General features: G+C 51.9%; 2 protein-coding genes across 7 annotated transcripts in view; both read left to right on the top strand.

Annotated features, from left to right (window-relative positions):
• Positions 1-17704, top strand: part of LOC144175032 (14-3-3 protein zeta) — a 274073-nt gene extending 256369 nt beyond the window's left edge. For all 3 annotated transcript variants that reach the window (XM_077704056.1, XM_077704055.1, XM_077704054.1), the window contains exon 6: positions 17642-17704. In XM_077704056.1, the coding sequence (XP_077560182.1) occupies positions 17642-17689 (48 nt within the window). In that variant the 3' untranslated portion in view covers positions 17690-17704. The remainder of the gene's footprint in view (positions 1-17641) is intronic.
• The window catches only part of LOC144175033 (14-3-3 protein zeta), a 45503-nt gene that overhangs the window by 19039 nt on the left and 2886 nt on the right, over positions 1-23578 (top strand). For 2 of the 4 annotated variants that reach the window (XM_077704064.1, XM_077704063.1), the window contains exons 3-6: positions 8778-8901; positions 10839-11002; positions 17482-17577; positions 20780-22577. In XM_077704064.1, coding sequence (XP_077560190.1) covers positions 8778-8901; positions 10839-11002; positions 17482-17577; positions 20780-20839 — 444 coding nt within the window. In that variant the 3' untranslated portion in view covers positions 20840-22577. Of the gene's footprint in view, positions 1-8777; positions 8902-10838; positions 11003-11096; positions 11261-17481; positions 17578-20779; positions 22578-23578 lie in introns of those variants that run through there. The other 2 variants (XM_077704066.1, XM_077704065.1) reach the window with 2 other exon arrangements.

Raw genomic sequence — 23578 nt, forward strand, 5'->3', positions numbered from 1 at the left:
GTCATTCACGCGACGATCACGCCGATGAGGCGGTCACCTGCGCCCGCTTTGGGTGCCGCGACTTTTCCCGTAGCAGCAGCAGAAGCAGCTGGGGACTTGCGTGGGAGGAGAAAGCTCGTTCGACACTAGGCCGGCTTTCTACCGGGTCACTGCTTGTTTAACCGGGGACTCCTGGCCATGGGGGAAACGCGACGTCGCCCATTCTGGAGCATTATGCGGCAGTAGGCTCCTGGCGTTTCTTCAGGGGCTAATGCTCGAAATAGCGCCGCCTCTTTCTGAATGCTCGAGGTTTGTCGCGGGGGCAGTAGGGCGACGTATTGTTTCTCTCGCCGGAGGACCTCTATCTCTGCCCGTTCGTTGACTCGGCGTCGTCCGGAAGCGCGGTTGTGGTCGGGCCTTCTCCGGAAAGGGTTGCCGCCGCACCTTGCAGCCCTCGCGGGGACGCGGTGAGTCAAGGCCGCCGCCCCTGCCGCGGTATGTCGGTGACGCGCCGAGCCGAATGCCGTACAAGGGGGACGCCGAAGTCGTGTCTTTTTTTATCGGCTGTTTAGCCGCGGACTGAAGCCTCTGTTTATCTGTGTGGTCGGCAGGGGATCGCCTGCCGACCACGCAGCGCCGTTCGCGGCCGCCTCGCTTATATTGCCGTGACGACGTCCCGTTAGATTGCAGTGCAGTTTCGTGCTTCCGGAGCCTTGAATTATTGTTCCCCCTGCTTCGGCGTACAGGATAGGCGTGCCGCTAGCAGTCGGTCAAGCTTAGCCGCCCTGCGGACTTGCCGCAATGAGCCGTCCTAGCCGGCGTCCGCCGGCGAGGATGGTGCGCGGGACACGAAACATTTGAACGCAGCCCCTTTTCGCGCCCGAGTCAAACGAAAAACTCTGGATGTGGTGCACGCGTTTGGCATGGCGTGTCGGGGATGGCACTCGGGTTGTTTTAACCTACTGGGTGTCGGCGTCGCGTGCAGTAGGCGCGGTTTTGGTTAACCGGTTCTAACTTGTGGGTGGACGGAGCCTGGCTTCCTTTATACACCATTTTTCTTGCTAGAGGTGGGCGCCGCCATTTGCTTTTTCTGACTGGACCGCTAGCGCCGTCTATGAAGCGACCGCCGAAACCTCCGCGCTGGGCTGTTAAGTGCTCCGTTCTTTCCGTGCGTCTGCTCGGTACCCGTGCATTACCAAGTGAACCGTAGTGGTTTGGCGTTAAGTTAGCGGTTGCAGTGCTTGTATGTGTGTGTGTTCTGTTTTGTTTTCATCAGCTGCAGACGGATTTTAGGTCTTAATTTACTGCCAGAGCGGAAAATGCCGATCCCGGCTGTTGCGAGCAGCAGTAGCAGTGTGGTGGTGGTGCCGGTGGTGCTCCGCAGTTCCGCGATGCAAACGAATCGGTATGGCACCGACTGACATAGAAATCGATATCGGGGAGTAAATACATGTTTTCAATGCCACCGTGCTTGTTATGTTCGCCGATTAGTCATGTTTACGGAAGCGCGGACGTCGAATGCAAAGCGCGCACAGCATATGTGGGTCACGGTGATCCGTGCTCGCGATGGACTTACGACGAGGCGATTGCGACGCTGTTGACATTGTAATGTAATATTTTTCTTAACTAGACTTATGACGGTTACTGACGAAACGAAATTACCTGGGTGGAAAAATAACACGACCGCAAAACCAGTCAAATTACTATTCGAAGGTTGAGCCAAACGGTCGACGTTCGGGCGAGTTAATATTGGTTGATCATGATCGGGATTATTATTGACCTAACTCTGCGCAGCGCATGTGGCCTGTCGCTCGGAGCCCACCTTTGTGAAACCGCTGCTTGCACCACAAATGCTTTACGCGAGCAGCAGTAACTGTTTTGTAATTGTAATACTTTAGATGCCGTGTCAACGCAAAAGGATTAAAAGCTTTTCCTTTGACCGCGTTGTGAACAGGTTGAGCTATTTTCCAAATGCATCGTTCACGCGTATCTCCAGCTGCGTTTCCACATTGGGCTGCCTGCTTATCCTGCTATCGACCAGCAGTGTGCGATGGAGAAAGTTATCTTTTCATATCGTTTGGCAGTGTAATGCGTTGGCCTGAAAAAAAAGTAAACAAAACGCCGTGATTTTAAAGGTTACATTAAATGAAAAGGGGATTGTTTAATGCCAATCGGCTTTAATGACAAACAATATATGGTATTTTAAATTGACTACAAGAACCAGAAGTTATTGTAATGTTGTATTGTATCGGCGCTCGTCAAAGATCCCCAGGTAGTCAAAATTAACCCGGAGCCCTCCACTGCGGCGCGCCTCATATGACCCATGATCGTTGGGGCGTTAAACACCATAATGAATCAATTAATCAATCAACCAATCAATCAATGCTGTATTGTAAAAGATAAAGTTGCTTCTAACATTTCAGGGGGTTCGGTTCCCTGTCGCAGCATTGCGTGTAATGAATGGATTTTGCTCCGTCTGCTTGCCGTCCAAGTGCACCCAACAACCCTGGAGTTGGTCGTTGGTACAAAGTCGTTGCGGTTTATCAACGGCATCCACCGATATCTCAACTCGGTGTGCGTTGGGAAGTGATGCAGCAAAAACACGCCGCGACCGCAGTGCATTTTCTCCAGGCGGTGTCGTGCACATGCGTGCTGTCAGCGACTGTTTCTCGCTTTCTCTGGTTGTTCAATAACCCACCACCGCGCAGTGCTGGCCAAGCGACGTTTGCGCCTTGAACGGCATCGCAGCATAGGCTAAAACAGTTGAAAGTTCCGCAAAAACTAAGCACAAGGTGCAAAATACTGCTGAACTACGCTGCGGAGCCCACCGCGCCGGGCGATTTTAACAGCCCAGCGCGCACAGGCAACGCTGGTCGGCCGCCGAGAGAACTGGTTTGAGAGTATTTTCCCCCTTTCCCGGCTGCTTATGGAAAATGGTGTATAAGGACACGCGGCTGCCCATGTATGACGGCGCGCACTCCGTCGTCGCTGCAAGACGTGCTCGCACTGGAGGGAGGAAACGTCGTCACCCGTGGTCAACTCGTTGTGTTGCGCAGCCGCCCTCTGGCGACAGGGCCATTGTTACCGTTACCCCTGAGGTCATCTCAGACAGCCCGTGAGGTGGACGAGCTGAGTACCACTGAGCAAGCACGCCTGTCGCTGTCCGATGCATTAGCAAAAGCACAAGGTGCAATACGGCACCCTGCTGTCCGCAGGGTGCCGTATTTTCACCCTCTGCTTCTTGAATGTAAAACATTTTTCGGGGCATTTGCGGAAATGTCCGTTTCAAACTGCGCGCCAAAATTGTCCGGTTTTGGGTTCCTCCGCGTCTGCAGTGTGATCGCCAACCGCGGCGAATGTGTTCGTGATAGTTCTGTCTGGAGACCGCGCAACATGCACAAGAACTGTGCTGCGACTCGGCTAGACGCCACCAGGTCGGTCTCGAACTTGGCGCCGTTACGGTCCTTGCGGAAGCCACCTGGGGTGGAATGCGCATGATCTCGAGTAGTGTGCGCAGAAAGGAAGTTGCGCAAGGAAGCACGCTTACTAGCACTACGGCCTGCGGTTCTTCCATTCGACGCACTCCTCTCCCTTATCTGTGCGGCGCTCGGCGGGAAAGGCGCGATTCTTGGAAAAGCGGCGAGTGCTGGCGCGGCGGCGGCGGTTGGGGAAAGCTCGTCGTCGTCGCCGCCGCCGCCGCCGCGAGCTTCTCTAGGTGGAGGCCGCCAACGTCACATCTATTATCGCGCTCCTTGCGCTGCCGCGCGCGTTTCCGCTGTCGTCAGTCGGCCCTCCCGCGCGTGTTGAGAAATGGGGCGAGCAGCGCCGCCGCTCATGCAAATGCGATTCGTCTTGCGGGCGCCCCTCTGAACGGAAGACGCGTGGCGTAGGTGCCCTGCTCACGGCACGTGCATTGCTCGTGAATGGCGTCACTTCCGCTAGTCGGGTCGTGTCAACAAATGCCGGCGGACGGCCGCGGAATTTTTTCCGTCCCGAGTGTACCAATTGGTCAATGCGGTGCGCGATCCCAATCTCAATCAACATTGCTTCTTCCTCTGCGAGTGCCCCTCCCATCATCCCTTTCTGCGAGTTCTGTTCCATTGCTGCTGCTCTTTTATCCCGGCGGTAATCTCTGGGCCGAGTGGTTTGTTGTGGGCCGCAGGTGCTTTTCTAGCAGCTTGCATGGTTGCTGGGATTATCGCTGTACCTTTAATCTGCTAGCTCGTCGTTGCCGTGCGCGAATTCCTGGCGCGCTGCGAGTCTCCCCTCCCCGGCGTTAGCTCTCTGCGTGGGCTGGCTGCCCAGGGCGGCCGATTCAAGTGCGCGCGGTGGGGAGGGAACGAGGGTGTTGATTGGCGCGACGGCCGATTGGGTCATTAGCCTGACCCCTGGGCAGACGTCTAGACGTTATTTTTTCCTTTCCCCCTGCTGCATTTGGTTCGCGCACTTTCGCCGCGTCGGCGTCAGCTGCGGCCGCTCTCGAGGGTCTGAGAAAAGCCTCGGGGGGGGGGGGGGGGGGGGGGGGGGGGAGGGGGGTGTAAAGGGCGCCCACGTCTTCGCGCCATCTCTGCGGGCGGCGTTGAGGGCTGAGCTCGTGCGCTCCTCGTTTGCCGAAGTGGCGATTGTGAAGGCCTTCTCCGCTGAAAGCCGCGCGCATACGCTCGAGGCGTGGTGGATACTAACAAACCCCTGAGCCCTTTTACCTCCTCCCGCAAATTACTTGTGCTGCGGCTGTTGGAACCGGACGCTCCTCCAGCTTGCGCGGCGGAGCGGGCGGCGCCGTTCGGCCACACATGCTACCGCTAGTTCGGTAACTGAAGCCCAGCTGTCGTCGAGCGTGTAGCATACCGTTGTGTGGGTGCGTAGTGCGAAGCTCCCTCTGCCCACTGGCAGAGCGCTTCACTGAGGACTGCCGCGTACAGCCCGGGTGTAGCGCGACACGTTAAACATCCGATGAAATTAAACCCAGTAGACTGTGTGGCTGCAGCCGCTCGCTTGTTTAGTGGTGCAACTCCTCCAGCGCGGTTTATTGTGGTGACTAAGCGAGCAGCGTTTGCTTTTGCGAGGCACGCGGTTCCTGCCCTCTGAACATCCAGGATCATTTTCTGCAGATACTCTGCGAGGTGGTAGGGCAATTCTGGCATTTTAAGCGTCGTCGGGTGTTCACTTTTTTTCCCGTCTTCCGAGTGACGTCCCCTCGGGCAGTCCTCGGTTCTCCGTCGTGAGCGGCCCGGAGCGAGGGCTCGTCTCTCTAATCGAGTAAATGTGTATCGCGAGGGCGCTGATCGATTTCTGTGTGCCGCGCTCATCCCCTCGGGAAGCTTCAAGTGCCGCCGTGTCCCCGAGGAAGCAGGGGCCACATCGAAGAAGCAAGCCTGGCCACCGCTAGGCTTTGTCGCGTGAACAGGAGCTTCGGTCGGTGTTCGGTAACCGTGTAAGCACTCGTCTGCGCGCGGTTGTGGCCGTCTTCGCCGCTATGCCGAGCCGTTTGTACTTGCCGCCTGGGCTGGTAGCTCTCGCGCTCCGAACTCCTTCCCACCGACCCCTTTGAGCAGTCACATGTGTCGAGAAGCGCTTGTCGGCTGGTCTTCCCGTTGTTGTTGGCTCTTCCCGGCCGTTTTTAGGAGTAATCTGGCGGAGGTCGGCGCCTTCCCATCGTGCGGAAGCCGCGTGGGTATTGGCCTCGAAAGAGAATTGCCGCTTGCGTGCCTTCTCCTCCTCCCAGCGCCGTTGTTTCATCTCTGCCGCTTCGTACTCGGGAAGACGGTGTTAATGTCGGCCCTAATTGAACTGCTGAATGAAAAAGCTGGTCCATTGTGGCCCCTCGAGCGCAACACTCGATCGTGGGATTGCTCCGCGCCCAGGGGACGCACCCTGCCCCGCCTGTTTCCATACCGACGTAATTCCTCTGGTCACACCATAGCCGAGTTGTGGTGGTGCAATAACAGGGCCGTCACGACCGAGGCTGTCGACGCCGCCTGGTTTGCGTTTGCCAATGCAGCGTGCGGCAAGCTTGTCGGGGCTTGGACATCGCCCGCTATCAAATCCACACATTCCCCACTTTTTTTTATGAAGGTGTCTCTTTCGTGTGGGTGAAGGCCAAGCACGCAATTTGCAGTTAGCAGAAAGAGAAGCACACAAACGCAACCGTTTTTCTTGCTCGAGTCTTCCGTGTATTCATACTTCATGGTTGCCGCATACAGGCCTCATGTTTTCGCGTTTCGTGACGATTCTCTTTTGCGATTTTGTATATTTGACGAGGAAGTGGTTTTAGTCTCCTTCAGCTTCCTTCTAGCCTGCTGGTTTAGGCCATTAGCTTCTCTTAAAGGCTTTTTGGGCTACTTCAACCCGGAGATTTTGGTCTGTCTGTCCTTCGATTCAACCTTCCGGCCTGCGAAACGATAACATTTGAAATGAGAAGTCTGTAGGCAAAACATTTCCAAACCACTAGGGCGGCAGAATATCGACTTTCGACATTTGTAGCGAAGGGGGCAGGTACACGCACCCCCCCCCCTTTTTTTTTTTGTTCCGGGGCTTACATTTGGCATCTAAATCTTTACTGGAAGAACGGTTAACAAAATCCATCCTTGTTGGTAGCCTGTACGGTACACGTGGAATAGAAGGGTAGAAAATAAGACTCGTCTGAACCTAGCAATCGGTACACGGGCCACGTTATTACGACCCTTCGAAAATACACACGAAGGCGCGTTTTAGTGTGGAACCCAGCAGCTTTTTGCTCAAACTGAAAGCGATTAAGGAAAACGTGCCTGCTCCTTTAATGGCGTTTTCGTTCTGACAGCGCGTAAATTCTTCTAGGCCGGGGCATGACGACACAGAATCTGCCTATCGTCTACTACTGCTATGAACCAAGATTGCGTGTCTCCGATGCCGGCTTCTGCACCAAGCGCCACTCCCCCGATTACGGTACAAGCGGGAAGATTGTAGGATGGATGTGTTCGGTGTACCGGGAAGTTCGATTTCTTGGGGCCATAGATTCCGTGTTTCACTTCGTTACTTCCGTTCTTTCCTTTTCCCCCCTCCCCCTTCCTCCAGTGCGCAATGGTGTCGGCTTACGCGATCGTGTCTCCCGTCGACACCGAAACGAGGCAGTTCTGATACTGTTCGTCCCTTTTGTAAACAAGTAGACCGTGCAGCCGTGAATTGGGCCGAGTGCAGGCTAAGCGGCCACAAAATTGGCTGCCTCGGTGTCATTAGCGCTGACCAGGTACCGCCGCCTCTCCCCCTCCCGGGAGTGCAGCTTTAAAAAGCCGGCCGACAGCGGCGGCCTCGCACGGCCGACTCCCGGGCGCGCGCACCGGCACCGGCGGCGGCGGCGGCGGCTCGGAAGCGGCGTGGGTATTCGGAGAGCGGTGGTGGGGGGTGGCCGCGCGCGAACGACTCACTCCGGCGACGCCGGCGCCGTTTCGGCAAGGGGGTGGGCGTGGCGGGGGGCGCCCGCCGGCGCGGCCTTCCTCCTTGGCGGCTGCCTTCTCGCCCTCTCCCCCGAGCCTCGTCTCCCTCCCTGATGAATCCTTGGCCGGCGCCCCGGCGCTCGATTCCCGTCCGAGGTCCCGAGCGTTATCGATTTCTCGCCCCCGGCCCCGGGGGCTTCCCGCACCTTTTCTCTGCGTGTGCGCTTGCTTCCGTCCGGCGGCTGGGGAAGTGGCTGGCTGCTGTTCCTCTCCCCCTCTCCCTCCCGCTGCCGCTTGGCCGGTTCCGCGTCGTTTTCGTGCTTTTTTTTTTTTCTCCTCCGGCGTGTGCTGCTGCTGCGGCTGGCTGGTGCGGTGCTCACCTTGCGGTCTTGGCCCCGCGTGTTTCATGAAAAGGGGCGACGTTTCCCGTGGGTCGTAACCTGCTACCGCGTTTTCACGGCCCCGCCCCCCTTCCCTTGTGCGCTTCGCTCGCTGCGCGCGTGCAGCCTCTTCGGTTATCGGGACCGGAGGGCAAGGAGCGGTGGGGCCTGGGAAAAATTGTTGCCTTGTTTTCTTTTCGGGCTTTTGTGCCCGGAGGGAGCGGGCACGAGTGCTGCGGTGGAGCAGCTTGCTCGTTCGTCGGTAATTTTAACGCACAGCGGAAAGTGCGCTGAGTGATTTGTATCATTTTGCTATGTTGCTTTCTGGCAAGGGCAATTTCCAATCAGAAGGTTCAGTTCAAGTGTCTTGCGGTCGTCAGGAAAATAAAGGGTGGGTGGAGTGGCCCCCAGAAGGGTTTGCACGCGATTGTCACGAAGCAAACGCACACATCTTGTGCATTGTAGGGGCATTGACGTGATGGGATGCCTGAATTGGGATTGGCCAGGCACAGTGCACCAGAACTGCGGTGGTGTTTCTGAAGCTTCAAGAGCGCATGAAAAATCTGCCTGCAGCAAACTAGTTATATCCAGGTTAATGCAGGTGATAAATCTATCATACGCTCGTTGATTTGAATTGTGTGCAGCAGCACCACAGTTGCGCTAGGGGAACCGATTTTAAACGTGATCTTGCCACTCTTCCAAAGAGCTGGCAACTGTGGCTTCGTGGTGCGAAGCATCCGGGCCAATAGCTTGGGTGTGTGCATTAAGGGATCAGAGGTGGTAGCAATGCAGGCGTAAAAGAATTGCATTCCACTGGCCTTGTTGAAAGAGTTGTGGAGTTGGCAAAGGGGCTGCAATTTGGCATTGCCGCAGCCATTGCAACGTCTTCACTTCAGCTTCTTGCTGTCTGCTGCACTTTAGACGTGTTGTTGCACTGTTGTAAAGGCCACAATTTTTTGAGTGCCGTAACGCAACCCCCTCTCCCCCCTCTTCCTTGTCCACGCAGGGTCTCCTAGACAAGTATCTGATCCCCAAGGCGAGTAACGCAGAAAGCAAAGTGTTCTACCTGAAAATGAAGGGCGACTACTACAGGTACTTGGCAGAGGTTGCCACCGGCGAGCAGAGGAACAGTGAGTGCGCCCGCTTCCTACTTTTACTTAGATTGCCTTGGCAGGAGGGGTTTTATTTTTATTACAGCACCCTCAGGGCCTTTACGGTGTTAGAGGGGGTGGGTACAGTGCATGATACGGGTAACAGTGTTGTACAGGCAGTGAGTGGACAAAATAAATTCACAAACCAGGTGACTGCAGTACATATAAAATGCATTTTTGAATGGTGCAGGATCTTTCGTGTGGTATTACTGTTGCATTTTGGGCAGAATTTGCATTTCACCCAGACGACCACATTGCCACCTTTGTAGATTTTCTGGCAAGTCAAGCCATGTTTCAGTCTGCCGCTACCTTTGTGGAGCGGTCTCCTGTACCAGCTTTTTTCGAAGTTTGCAGCGATGCAGGCACACTGCTTAAGATTTTATTTATTGTGTGACTGTTTTTGTTACCTTTCTACAGTGTGGCTTGCTTTAAGATGTCTGCTGCAGTGTTCTTGCATCTAGTGACGGGGGCTGTGCTGTTACAATTCCTGCTGATTCGGACATCTAATTAGACTGCTTCCTAAGCTGTCCATCATTACAATTTCGAGCGCAGCTTTAATGGGGCAGTTGTGCTGGCAAAGAGGCTACTGAGCCATTCAGGCACTGCCCGCTTGGAGGAGGTATTGTGGGATCTTTTCTGTGCCCTAGTGGGTGTCATTGACAAGGGATTTTTGCCACAATTTATAGCAAGTTGCATTTGAAAATATTTGCCAGGAAAATTTGTGTGGGGAACAGGAAAAGTTGTGTGCGTGGTAGCCGGCAAAAGTCAAGGTCGCAGTGAAGAGGCTTGCGGCTTGCATTTGTGGCCCTCTGTTTCCACAAGCATGATTATTGCAGTCTGCCATTGTGTTGGGGATTTTTTTGGTTCTTTAATGCTTTCAGTGGCAAAATGAGCGCCCATTTCAGCTCGTATTGAAACTTGCATTGCGGGGTGTAGATCCAAAAAATTGTGGTAAGTATAGTGATTGTGTGAGGTGCATTACATGCACACATCATTTCGTAAAGTAATTCGTATCAAAATGGCTGAGTGGTCAACATGTGATGGCAACTGTCTTTGTCGCTAAAACGCACGCAAGTTTTCTGGTCTGAAGAGTTCGCTTACATTGCAACATTACGGTTTAAGTGTTTGCACCATTAAAGCCCAGCTGCTTTCTGAATAGGGCAGGTCCAGTCTAGTGGCAATGTAAAGGTCGGCTTCATTTGCAGGTGTGCAGACAGGCTGCGGTAGAACGCCACGAGGTTACTCTGAACTTTGCGCGAAAGGTTCTTTGCAAATGTGTGCAGCTTCAGCCGCATAAGCAGGAACTTTAGCCATAAGCGTTGCATGCAGATTTTTGTGGGAAATGCTGTCTTTGCATGCTGAAACTGCTCATGCACGCAGGGCAATTGCGTAGGCAACGTGCTTAGCAACTTGTGCGATTTAGGTTGGCGATTTCAAGTCCCGCCTGTGTCGGGGAGTGCCTCGGGATGGAAGTGTCAGCTTTGCATAAACCGGCGTGCGGAGGGAGATAGTATGGCAGCAAGGATGCGACGGTTTCAGTGCAGTTTGCAAAAGGCTGTTGGACACTCGGTGGTCAGGTTACTGCACAGTAGTATCTTCGTTCGCAATTTTGTCTTGTGTGTGTGCTTGGGTTTAGCTCAGGGATTGAATGCTTTCAAGGGATGGTATTTGGTCATGTTTGAGCGGTTGTGGGCATCAGCCACTCCCCCCCTTTTTTTTTTTTTTTTTTTGTGGAGCTGCGTCATGGTTAAATGAATCCCACTGTGTTAGCATCGTGCGCCTCAGCTTGAGCAGTGTGCCAGCCGCGTTTTTTAGCTGAGTGGAAAACGTCGGTTGCTTCCGCTGCTGGGAGCAGTCATCCCCCGTGAGTGTGGTAGTGGGTGCTTGATGTGTCCGTGTGTGTGGTCTGCGCGTAGGTGTGGTGGAGGAGTCTCAGAAGGCCTACCAGGAGGCCTTCGACATCAGCAAGAGCAAAATGCAGCCCACGCATCCCATCCGGTTGGGGCTGGCCCTAAACTTCTCGGTATTCTACTACGAAATACTGAACTCCCCCGACAAGGCCTGCCAACTGGCCAAGCAGGTACGCAGTCTTTCTTCCTCTCTCTGACCTCTGTCTCTCTCTCTCCCCCTCTTTCCCCCTCCTCCTTCCTCGGCCAAAACTACCGTGCTGCAAGGTGTGGTGGAGGAGTCCCAGAAGGCGTACCAGGAGGCCTTCGACATCTCCAAGGGCAAGATGCAGCCCACGCACCCAATCCGGCTCGGGCTGGCGCTCAACTTCTCGGTGTTCTATTATGAAATTCTCACGGCCCCCGACCGGGCGTGCCACTTGGCCAAGCAGGTAACGGGGGTTGTTGGCTGCCTGTGTCTTTTGCCATGCCTTCCTTTGGTGTTGCCACTGCTGCTGCTGCTGTCTGGCCGTTTTCGGAATGAGGCACTCTATGTGTAGTAGTAAGCTGACCTCCCGGTAATCATCTGGCCCGTGTACTTTACTAACTGCATGCATGCGAGCTAGCTGTTGGAGGCCATTGCAAAACCTAATTGGTGGGAATCCCATGGCTATTATCGTAGCCGTGTTGCCAGCCATTTCTTTTTTCTTTTGACAATCGACAGCTTCCTAACATTTCTGGCATCTGCTCGAAACACGTCAGAAATCTAATGAATAAAAATGCTGGCTGCAGAAAAAAACCTGCCAACTTTTTTTTTTATTAGAAAGCATTAGTTCCTTCATGGAATTTCGCAATGTCTGTAGCCAGCAAGTTGAGCAGATTTTTTTTTTTTTTTTGTAGGGTCTTCTCAATATAATTTCAGAGAAACATCGCTGTACGTTTAAATTTCTGTTCAATCATTCAGAACCAGTGTTCAGCCCATTGGCAGGGGCGTAAAAGGCATGGCAAAAGAACGTGGCACGGTTGTGGCTTGCTTGGCCAAGTAGTGTGCTGGAGTGAGAGAAGAAAAAGGCAATCTTCCACTCGTGGCTCTGCATTACAATGTTCGAACATCGCAGAGGTTGAAACTGTGTTCTTGCCGGCATTGGGTGTGTTGTGCCTGGTACTAGAGTGCATTCTGTGGCAGAGAATGTCCTCACTGCGTGCATGAGTGCATTTTTGGGATCTTGCAACACAGTGTGGCACTTTTGCTACTTCAGTTGAGCAGATTTTGCCAAGTTTTTTTTATGGCCATCTTGCAGGGCATGCGAGGAACTTGTTCTACACCACTCTGGAGTAGTTGCTAGTTAGTTCAATTTCTAGGGTTTGGTGAAATCTGCTTGCCTTGTGGCCTGCTATCAAGGGTGGAATCCTTGGCATATGATAATTTCAGTACAATGAAGGGAATTTTGAACTTCAACCGGCGTTATTTTCCTGCACTGTTTGCTGCCATTCTCATTCCCCTACTCCACCTTTCTGTGCGGGTTTGTGGGCAACCCAAAAGAGGCAAATGTGTTGCCCTCATTTCGCACAGCCATTTTAAATAGCACTGTCACTGCAAGTTACTTTTAATTACAGTATTGAGGTCAAAGCATTCCTTTATGTCAAACTCATTTTTTAAAATATGCGCGCAGTGTTGAAGATTGCCATCAGATATGTGGCATTCCAGGGGTATGTAATGGTATGTAATCTCGCAACCAAAAGGGTGTACCCTCGCTATTTAGCTTGGGATATCTCCTGGAGTGCCATTCTGTGTACTACCACATTAGTCTGAGCTGCTTAGTCATTTCCTGAATTCAGCTCATTTACCAAAGTATGACCTGTCGGAACTCTGCGACGTTGCTCACTGGAGTGACGGCCTAAGGAATGCAGTTGCTAGGCACGAGATATTCTGGGAATTTGGCAGATGCTTACTGCATGAACACTTCAAAAAATAGTCGCCTAAGCTGCTTGAAAGGCTAAATTAAATATGTAAACTGACAATACATTATAAACTTGCATTTCTTCCCTTGGTAGAGTGATCTGGAGTGTTAGATCCATTGAAATTCACAAGGTCAAATCTCGGTTGGCAGACAGTGCTTTTTTTTTAAGTTGATTTATTTGTTTTTGGGCAATGTTTTCTTCACTGAATTCACCATTTCGGCACTGAAATGTTCACTGCATGCGTGCTGCGACCTTGCTTGTTCAACAAACTGGCACTGATGCGCTGGGGAGTTCTCTTGTTGCCATAAGTGCAAACTGTTTGCGGGCACAATCCTGAATCAGCCGACCCTTGGCCTGATACGAACACTCCTCTTCAGACGCAGGCAAGCTCTGAAGGGGGGGGAAGCGCATTGCATTTGTCTCCGGTGACATGGAGGGCATTCATCCACTGCGTTTGCCTCGGCTAGTGATTGCTACGATTCCTGGCCGTGCTGGTAGGCTTATCTGACACATTTCACAGCCAGCAACACAGAAGTGCAGTATGCAGATTACTGAGATATCGAGAATGCCCAGCCGACGATGACATTCCTAGGATGCCAATCATATTGTTTTACAGAACCAAAAGTGGTTTGAATTCTAATCTTGGACATATCCAATCACAGAATTGCATAGCACCTTGTATTGGCATCCTGCTTTAGTTGGTGTGGCTGCCACAAACCGCGTGTGATAGTTTTTCTTCATTCAGGCATTATAAAATGAATACCACCTTATCGACTGGACAAAGTGTGTCTGTCAACACAGTGCAAGCAAAAACAGGCTTGACAAATTCACTTCTGTCCCTTTAATGTCTAGGCTATTTTTTGTTACAGTGGTAGTTTGTCGACATTCTTTTTACTGAACAAGTCTTTACTTTAAAGGGGTACGACACCAATTTTTGGCGTTAATATTGTCGCACAGTTTGCTTCCTTTACTCGGCAGAATACCCTGGCTTAAATATGAGTGGCCTGCGACTCAGAGAACATACTGTAATTGGATCTCATTTATTGCGCAAACGAAGCAGTGCGCGGAGCTGCACTCGGCAAATGCGATGACATGGGATGGCATCCCACGGGATGACATCATGCGTGAAACTCGTGACGTCACTTGCGCCCTCTCGAGCGGGTGCCAGCGCATTCACAAACAGGTGCACCTAGCCAGAGCTAGAGGCATAACCGCTGCCCAGAAAGGCACTGTTGGGCAAGGAAGTGATATAGCCTGGAATCGCAATAGAAGTTGCCATCAGGACTTTTGTTGAAAGTGGTAACCGAATTTCCGCCTGAATGGTAGGCCTTGAGCACCTTGGGGCAGCTCAGCCCTTCAGCTCCGGTGGCGGCGTGGCCGAAACAACGTCCCCACCGGCCTGTGCAGTGTTTCGACGTCCGCACTCAGCGGTGAGGTTATGCTGGGATTGTCACATGCGCCTTTCGGGCTGAAAGCGCGGGAAATTGAAACAAACGATTTTCAGGCCGTTCAAGTGTAATTATCGCGCGCTGAAGTATTTAAAGAGCTGTTTCGGGTTTGCCAGACCATTAAGCATGGATAAAAAAGGATGGATAAGAAACATTAAAAATGGGACATGAAATTTTTGTCAGTATTCCTTTAAAGGGGCCCTGAAAGGCATTTTGAGCACACTAAATGAAGTAGCGCAATCGTTAGATTGGGTCGTCAAGGTCATCTGGGCCAAGTATTACTCTTTTACGAGCAGCGGAAAGCTCACACTTTTGTTGCAAAGTTTGTCGCTTTTTTCTCACCCTTTCCTTCGTGTTTTTGGACGCCGCCATCTTCACATGTCTACATCATCGATTCCCCGATGTTCGTCATGAGCTAGACATCCTGCTATTGGGCGGCTTTTTCACGCACTTCCGGCAAAGAGATCAGTCGTCTGCTCAGCGTCGACTCGCCGGCTGATCTGCCAGCGTAGTGCCGGAGTGCTTGGACATTTTACGACAAACGAAACAAGTGTAAACAAACGCTTAACCGTTCGTATTGAATGCAACACGGCCATAACACGACATGGATATTCTCTTACCCGAGTACGTTCCATAAAGAAAGCGTTGAAGCCCCGTGGCACTTCTTTCGTGCAATCGCAGAGAATGCCCTGAGCCGAATGCCCGGGTTTGACGGATACATTTTTTTCCACTTCAAAACAATCCAGAGATGCGTTTCGAACGAACACAACGTCACAACATGCGTTGCAAGTCTGAACCGCGATTGACAGACGATGGGTTGCCTCCTCCTGCCCGTTGTAAATTCGGCACTCACGTCGCGCGCGGTTGCGGGGACGAACAGCAAGTCACTTAACTCTGGCGCGCAAGCCGAGATGGCTTTTAGCCACGCACACTGCACATACCCCATGCGAGGTTGAGTCGTACGTCGCTCGAGAAAGATAATCCAGACCATGGGAAGCACTATCCACCCGCAGAAGCACAACGTCGCATTTCATCGCGAAACAAAGGCGTCCACAACACACACACCATCGCCTCCTGTAATGCCAAACGCATCACACACTTCCTAATGAGAGTGAGCGGTACGACTGCAGTGCCCACATGTCGCGAGGTGGGGCCCCGAGCTGAACCGGGATCACACAAGCGTAACTGACCTCTGGGGCGGTTTGTGCCTTGTTGCCAAGGCAACCGATGTTTGAGATCGTCAAAGAAAGGCGCTCGCTCCAGCGCTAGAAAGCTCAGAGCCGCGCCGGAGCATGTTTTGCCAACGTTGCCGCTCTCCACCACGCGTCGCCCCAAGCTGAACTGGTTCTGTAACGGTTTAAAATGTCTTTTTCACATGGCGCCGGCAGGAATTACCACCACCGCAAAATAAGACCCGGCACCAGCGGGGCCACATCTGATACGGCGCTTTTTGGATAAACAGTGCGCGGTGCATGAAAGGGACAGAGCGCACGATCCACCCCGAGCGGCTGCGAGTTCGCCGCCGATTAAAAGTCACGTGCTGCACTGCAGCAACGCACACCGCGAAAGGGCAAGGCCAGGCCACCGCACACATGCGGCCAGATTTTTCGTTCGCTTATCCATCCTTGAGCGGAGTGCGGAATTCATGGTGTCAAAAAAACTTGCCCGTAGCAGACGGCAGTCGGAGGAGCGTAATGCGGAAGTACGTCACCGCTGACTAGCGCAGCATCATGGGAGGGAGTGCTGGCGCGCCGTCAACAGTTGAAAAGAGGAGGAAACTCGGCGCGGCGATAATGCGCGGTTTTTGATTTACGATTTCTCAGCTAATACTCATCGCTTTAACAAAATTCTTGCGGGAGGAGATTGCTAATACATTGTCTTATTTGGTTACATGTACATCCATGCATCGGCGGAAGGTATTTCAGGACCCCTTTAAAATGTCTTCATTGCCCCCCCCCCCTTAGGTGATGCTCCGCTAAAGGTTGATGCATGGTAACACATGACTCAGCAGAATTCTTTTGATGCTCGTTGGCCGTTTCATGTGTTCGGTTAATTGATCTGCACTTTGCTGGTGCCAGTGTGTGCAAGTGCTGCTGCTGGAGGTATTGAGGCAGAATGTATTAGTTTTCCAATTGAGAGAAGCAGTAATGCGAAAAGGCTGTACTAGCTGTAAGTAGAGCTTGTTAATTGTCTGGTATCTACAATGGCTCTGACCTGGAGATGCTCCAATGCTGGCAGGTACCCGATACGAATGTCTTGGCCTTTATTGGCACTGAAGCATCATTTAAACATGTTTTTCTTAGGCAAAAGTATCACCTAATGTAGTGCAGCTTCTCTATTCCTAAGGCTTAGCGACATGCAATACTGTACACCTTCTGTATTAGCGTTAAACCGTAGTAAGGGCTGTCTTGTGCATACGATGATGCTGGTGGCTAAATAGGTCACTGCAGCAGACTGTCAATAGACTCCTTCGTTGCCACAAAGAGGGACACGATGGCAGAGTAAGCTGTATTGGGTGGCTTGTTGCCAATTATATCATCCAAGAATACAGTGAGCAGCCAGAGAGGTCTGCCTGGTTTTCATTGTGTGGGTGTGTCCTAAACGAAATTGGGTGATGTGCAAGCAGGTGTGCGGCACAAGCAGACAATTGAAAATGGCAGAATCTCCACTCGGATGATGGCGAGGGATGAGTACGGGGACTTGAAATGACATCGAAGTTGTGCCCTGAGTGACGTCCGATTTGCGCCCAGACCGTCGTTAGATTTGAGCCGTGGGTTGCACCTTGGTTATTCCCCAAATGAAGCTGCAACTCGCGGCTCAAATCGAATTTCGCTTGATGGTAGTGTGCACACAGATGAACGCGGACGGACATTGGGAGGTCCTAAGGTACTTCGCACCGTTACAGGCGAGGGAGTAGGCTGTTTGACTCTCGGGTACAAACTCATGGACGTAGCCAAATGGGTAAGACGACTGACACCAACTCCTTCTGGTCTACCAGACACGGGCTCGAATCCTGCCGGTGCCTGTGCGATTTTTTGCGATTGTGAATGCTATGCCCACGGACGCGGACGGACATTGTGTGGTCCTAAGGTGCTGCGCACCTAAAATTCTGAAGTGGAACATGGGCAGCCTAGTTGCGTCGTGCTTCCATGGCACCTTTTCAGCTGTCGACTTTCATGTTTTTGTCGCCTGTGTGGTTCGAGCCGCGCGAGTTGGTTTGTGCAGCTTTGGCAGTGGTGTTCCCTTCCCCCTTGTTGTTGCAGGCGTTCGACGACGCCATCGCGGAGTTGGACACGTTAAATGAGGACAGCTACAAGGATAGCACACTCATAATGCAGCTCCTCCGAGACAACCTCACGGTGAGTAGAGGTGGTACAAATGCGCGCCTGCCGATGAGGGCATTTATTGCTGGCTGTGGGTAAGGTTGTGCACGTGTTTAAGTCAGCTGATACGTTTGCTGACAAAGTATGAGATGCAGGCAAGATACGTAGGTTTGAAATCAGTATGATTGAAATCAAATAGCTTGAGCAAAACAGCAAGACAAAAGGAAACCCTTTAAACAGCACCCAAGAAATAAAAATTGGGCTGGGGGAGCTTTCACGAACTCGATAGCACCTATCTAAATTTCGTGCGCTAAAACGTTCTTTTATTACACAATAAAACTCTTGCATTGGGTTGAAAAACTTATCTCAGATGAAACATTACATGTGGTCCTTGAAAGTCTTTGAAATCCCCTGAATTATTATTCTTTTGGAGCCTGTATGAACCCTGTGCTTAGCATTCCAGTTTCCAGCAAGCCCAGGTATCTGGCTGCCTCAGTCGTAGTTTCCTCTTAGCATCGATGACTTATTTCCGCAGACGCTTGATGAGCACGGCTGATAGCAGACGGCTAGCAGGCACGGGAAAAAACTGAGAAATGAACCTAATCACGCTAGCGCGTTCAAAGACTGGCCATGCGACCCACTGGCTCATTTCCTACACTAGAACCTATGACTTATTATGGGCATCTGTGCAATTGGCTGCAGCCGGCAACTCATATTAAATGGGTCATAAGGTTCGAGAACGATCAATTTGCTCTTAGATTTAATGCAGTCTTTTTATAGCAGTAAGAACGGAAGTTACGAACACATACAAGCACCAAGCACGTGCTGCGCACACTGTTTAGCTGCGCAGCCATCCGGCGAGTTTTCACTGGCCATCTGGCATAAGCGACATTGTCTTCTGAGACTGTGTCCAAGGATACCCAGTGTTTCACAAAATGAGTACTATCGACCGTAACAAACATTATCCAGGCACAAATACAGTAAAAAAAAGAATGAAGGAAGCTCAGGCTAATACGCAAGACTTGAAGGTAGCGAAGCTGTACGCAACCTTCATGACCATCACGATGGTTGCAGCCAATTCGCTGCTGCTTCATGGCCGCAACGACCTTTACTCCATAATGGTTGCTATAAATGGGAGCTTCCTTCATGTTTTGGGAAGTCATAATCATTGGACATCACCTTAGAGGTGCATACACTGACGTGTATTGTTCCAAGCAAGTGTTGCCTTGTTTATGGCGAACAGTGGTGTTCCTTTTTATTTTTATTTTTATTTTTGCCGACATTCACAATTTGACAAGTAGTTGACAAAAGTGCGCCGTGGATGCTGGGTGGTTGCCACGAGGCCGTGCTCATGTGCACGCACGTGGCAATTTCTTGGTATTTTTAACTGCGGGCACAAGAAATTGCGATTTGCTGAACAGCTTACCTGTTAAAACAAAGCGAGGGTGGACAGCAGTTCCGAGAGGTGTGGTGGAGTCATCTAGGACTGACAGCAAACAAATGGTTCCACAGTTCACTGCAACCGTAGTCTGCATACTTGTTTGCTTAAGTAATTTCTCTGAATATGACATTGCAGATGCCCTGAAATGCAGGATTTAGGGGGGGTCTCAGAATTTATTTTTCTGTGATTACAGTCAAACCCGACTATATCGAACCCGTTTACATCGAATTATCCCATATATCGAACAATTATTGTGCACTATAATGTTACCGGGAGAATATATAGCAAAAAGTACGGCTACATCGAACAAAAAAGGCAGCCGCAACCTATATATCGAACTTCGGCAGCGCAAGATTGCCCCCGAAGTTGGCTTTCCCGTGCGGCAGCTGGGCGAGCTGCCTACGCCTCCTCCCCCAGTTTGAAAAGTCACTTAGCCCAAGCGCTCGCGCTCTCGCTCGCTCTGACAGCCACCCCCTGGAAATAGTGGTTCGACCACACTCTCCCGCTGTCTCGCCAGTCTCGCGCGGCGGGCTCTCTCTCCCCTCGCTTCTACGCATGCTTCCCTTTTCGTGTTTTCGCGGTTGACGACGCATCGGTACGCCTTGTTCATCTGTGTTCAACTGTGAGGACTCGACGAGTTCCGCCCCGCCCCCATGTTCCAATGCTCTTCACGCGCTGAGCGTTCTTCGCCGCCACTGTGCGGCAATAGAAGGCTGTGGGCTCAGCTGTTTCGAGTCACTTGACAATGTTGAAAAGTGTGTGATCAACAATGCTTCGAAAATGATGAAGCAAAAGAAGATCGGAGACTATTTCTCGCGCTAGTGTGCCCGCGGAGCATGTATCTTGCAAGTAAACAACAGTTAGTGATGAGGTACGTTCTGTGCATTGTCAAATTCTTTAAACATTATATATCGAATTATACGATATATCGAACTAATGACCGTTTTTTGCGAGTTCGATATATCCGGGTTTGACTGTATAGCATCGTTTTGTGCCAGACAAGCACTGGGGACAGTACAAAACACCAAATATTTCGAACCAACAAAACTAACTTGCATTGTTTGCATGGCCTCGTTAACCCGCTTAGACTTTTTAAATTTTCGAGCGCAATCAACGCACACCACCGCTGCTGCACGGCACGTTTCAATCTCGGTCGAGTAGTGGCACAGGTTGCACTCGCGTACGCCAGACGGTGCCAAAAACGTACTTCGCAGGTGGCATCTGGTAACTTTGCGCGGTCATAGATTACGTAACTATGCAAGTGTTACTGCACACTTATTTGGGTCAAGTTATTTGATACCATTTGTGCCATTCAAGTTGTCAACTTCTGTGCCACTACTCAGCGGGGACGAGCGTACTGCCGCTTTCATCCGATCGTGCTTCAGAAACCAGGATTGAGTTCAAGCGGGATCAGGCTCGATCGCGACTGAAACTGCCGTGTAGCAGTGCCCGATCCGGATTGAGCTCGATCCGGATAGACTCAATCACGATTAAAGGTGCTTGTGACAGGTACAAGGGTTCTGCAAGCGCCCCTCTGCACCTGCTGTCTGCACTCGCCAGACAAGGAAACCTTTAAAGTGCTCAGCGTTGCTTGCTGGAAATAAATTGTCGTGCATATGTCAGGGCTGCCTATGATGTGGTGCTATTCCCAACTAGGCAGCAGATACACGTTCCTGGTCAGCTTTGCTCGGCCATGCTTGCCTCGCTGCCCCCGTCGTTCAGTGCTGTTGATTGTGCCTGCCGTGATGCTGGCAGTGCGGCCCGACTGACTGCTCTTCCCCCTGTTTTGCTGTGCAGCTGTGGACGTCGGACACCCAGGGGGACGGCGACGAACAGCAGGAAGGTGGTGACAATTGATCCTCGTGTGTGCGCCGAGCCCCTTCCGCGTGCATTCCCATTGCCGCCATTGCGCCGCGGCCGCCCCAGCAGCAACACCAACACCGGGCCCCCGGGCCGATGATGCTGACGCTGCTGCTGCCCAAGCCGCCCCCTCCTCCTCTTCTCCTCCTCGAACCGCCACCGCCACCTCCGGTCGTCGTGGTCTTTGCCGCCGCCGCCGCGCCGTCGTCGTGCGCCTCTTTTCTCCCCCCTCCAACACTACTGTGCGGGACGACCCTTCCCCCTCTCCTTCCCCTGCCCTGCTCCTGAGTTCTCCTCTTTTGTCGTGTGTGTGTGGGAAGCAGCCCTCTTGCTCATTCTGTCTTGCCAAACCCCCTGTGGCTGAGCGGAGGCGGCGTCACCTGGCGGTGTCACGTTGTGTGGTGTCACTGGTGGTGTGTGCGTAGTGTCGCGGCGGCCGCCTCCTGCGCGGGGAGCTACACCGCCTTCCCCCCGCTTTGTTTCTTTGGCATTCGTTGTGTTCCCCGTCGGTCGGTACTCGCTGCTACCTCCTCCACTTATTGCTGGGTCCCTGTTTAGGTGTCGTCCTCGCCAAACTCGCGCAATCGCTGCCCTGTTACCCAAAGTTTTGAGACCACTGTTTGTTTTACTATCGCGGGGACTGGTTAGGTGCACAAGAGAGGTGAGAGGTTGCCGAGCTTTCAGTGTCCTCTTGAAAGGACTCCCCTCGTTCACTTTATGCTTTCAGGGGACCCAAATTTTAAACGTAGCAGAGCTCTTGTCAGTCTTCCGTTGAACTTTTTTCTCTCTCCCCGTATGCCTTCTCTTTTGCTCGGTTTTTAGTGGAGGGGCGGGGCTGGGGAAGTTGCACTGGGGCGGGAAGTTTCCGCACGTGGCTACGGGTTGAGGCAGTGTGCGTGTGTGTGTGTGCACTCTATACTCAGACGAGAGAAGAATCCTAGGTTTGAAATTTCACTTCGAAGGCAGGGGGGGAATCGAAAAACGAGGGGGAAATTGCGTGCCTCTTCCACCACGACGCGACGGCAACGACCACAAGTTTTTCTTTCCTGCCACTACCCCTTCACTCGGACATACTTTTTAAGTGTTCAGGTTTTGTGTACAGCTTGTTTCCCCCCTACCCCACTTTCTCTGGAGTTCTGTTAATAGATTGTTTTCTTTTTCACTAGGAGTATGAAGTCTATTAAATGTGCGCAGAGCTTTTTATTCGTTCCTGTGTTTTTTTTTTTCTCTTAAATTAAAATCGAGAAGGCAGGGGGCAGGACGCATAGAATAGGAACGATGCAGCGGCTCTCTTAACCGCCTCCTAACATAGGACTTTTTTACTTCTGTGTTTTTCGTTTGCTTCCTTTTCTTGCGGAAAGGGAGGGGCCAGCAAATGTCTGCGACCATTGTGTATTTATGATCTTGTGTAGCTGACAAGTCTACCACTTCCCCCCTTCCTCAAGCAGCGCCACTACCGTTGCCATCTCCGGAGTTTCTTCCATGTCTTGACTCTTGCCGTCCTGTCTCGTTGCTTTTCCCCTTTCAGTTTCCCCTCCACCATCTTCTCTCTCTCCTCCCCACTGGCTTTGTCCCTCCTCCCCCTTCCTCCTCGCAGCAGCATCGTTATATTAAAAAGAACATTGTCATTTACCGGAGCTGTCACCCGATTCCTTTTATTTGTCTTGTCGCACGTGCGGTGTTGTACCGAGAACTGATGATGATGGAAGAAGAGAAACGTGGTCTTGATTTGAAATTCCCCCGTCCCTCTCTGTCACTCGTTGTGTTGGCCCTTTGCTGGGGGGCCCAGCATTGCGGAGACACTCTTGTGCTGTCTGGTTTTGTCCTTGCGGTGCGTGTTGTGCTTGGTGAAGACTCGCGAGTGCTGGCGGCCTTGGAGACGCTACGGCTGCTTTCGAGGAGGAAAAGAGGCTAGAGGGATCTTGGTGTGCGTTGCACCAGCAGGGCACACTTGCATTGTTTGGAGTCGCGCACTTGAAACGTTTTGTAGCTCCAAGTCTTGGCGTAGTGTGCCACCTTGGCTGTAAGCGGTTCTACGGCCGTGCCAGAGTTGGGGCATTTCCTTCTAGTCTGTTGAGCCTTGGCGTATTCTATGGATGATGGCAGCCTTGGGGACCTAGTGGACGCTGTCTGTTTGGGAGGGGCAAGTGCCCAGCTGCGCTCTTCCTCCCGTAATGGGGGAAGGGATAAAGGTCTGTACCAGCAGCAGACGGCTCGGCACCTTTGAGTTTCTGCCAATTGTCTCTAGAGGGTGAGGATTCGTTTGTAGGTGTTTTTTGTACAGTGCGTTTGAGTCGCAAGATTAAAAACTATGTATTCGGACTCTGTCAAGGGTGCCTTGCCTTGCTCCTTCCTCGTAGTTAGCGGGCAATGGAGGGTGCAATTAAGCTATGAACTAGCCAGGTGTGTGTGCCATCGTTGATCCACTTTCCCAAAGGAAGGTGGAATGGGGCAACCTTTGCGAAAGGTCTGGTCATGTGAACTTCAGTATGCACGGCTGGCTCTCTGCAGAGCAGTGTCGTGCAAATGGTAGTTCGAAAATACAACTTTACGCGCTAGTGAAGGGATTTGGGTGCCATCACGACCCATTTTCAGTGTGCAATCTGCAGCCTTCAAGGCTGAAAACATTGAGAGCACTTTTCTTGAGCAACCACCTTTGAGAACGACCAAGGGGTAGATGAGAGCTGGAAGGGGACAGATTACCTCTACTTGCAATGGTTTGGTTCTAAGTGCTAT

Source organism: Haemaphysalis longicornis, unplaced genomic scaffold (assembly GCF_048455015.1).
Source record: "Haemaphysalis longicornis isolate Haplotype H1 unplaced genomic scaffold, Haemaphysalis longicornis Haplotype H1 scaffold_3, whole genome shotgun sequence".
Classification (NCBI taxonomy): Eukaryota; Metazoa; Arthropoda; class Arachnida; order Ixodida; family Ixodidae; genus Haemaphysalis; species Haemaphysalis longicornis.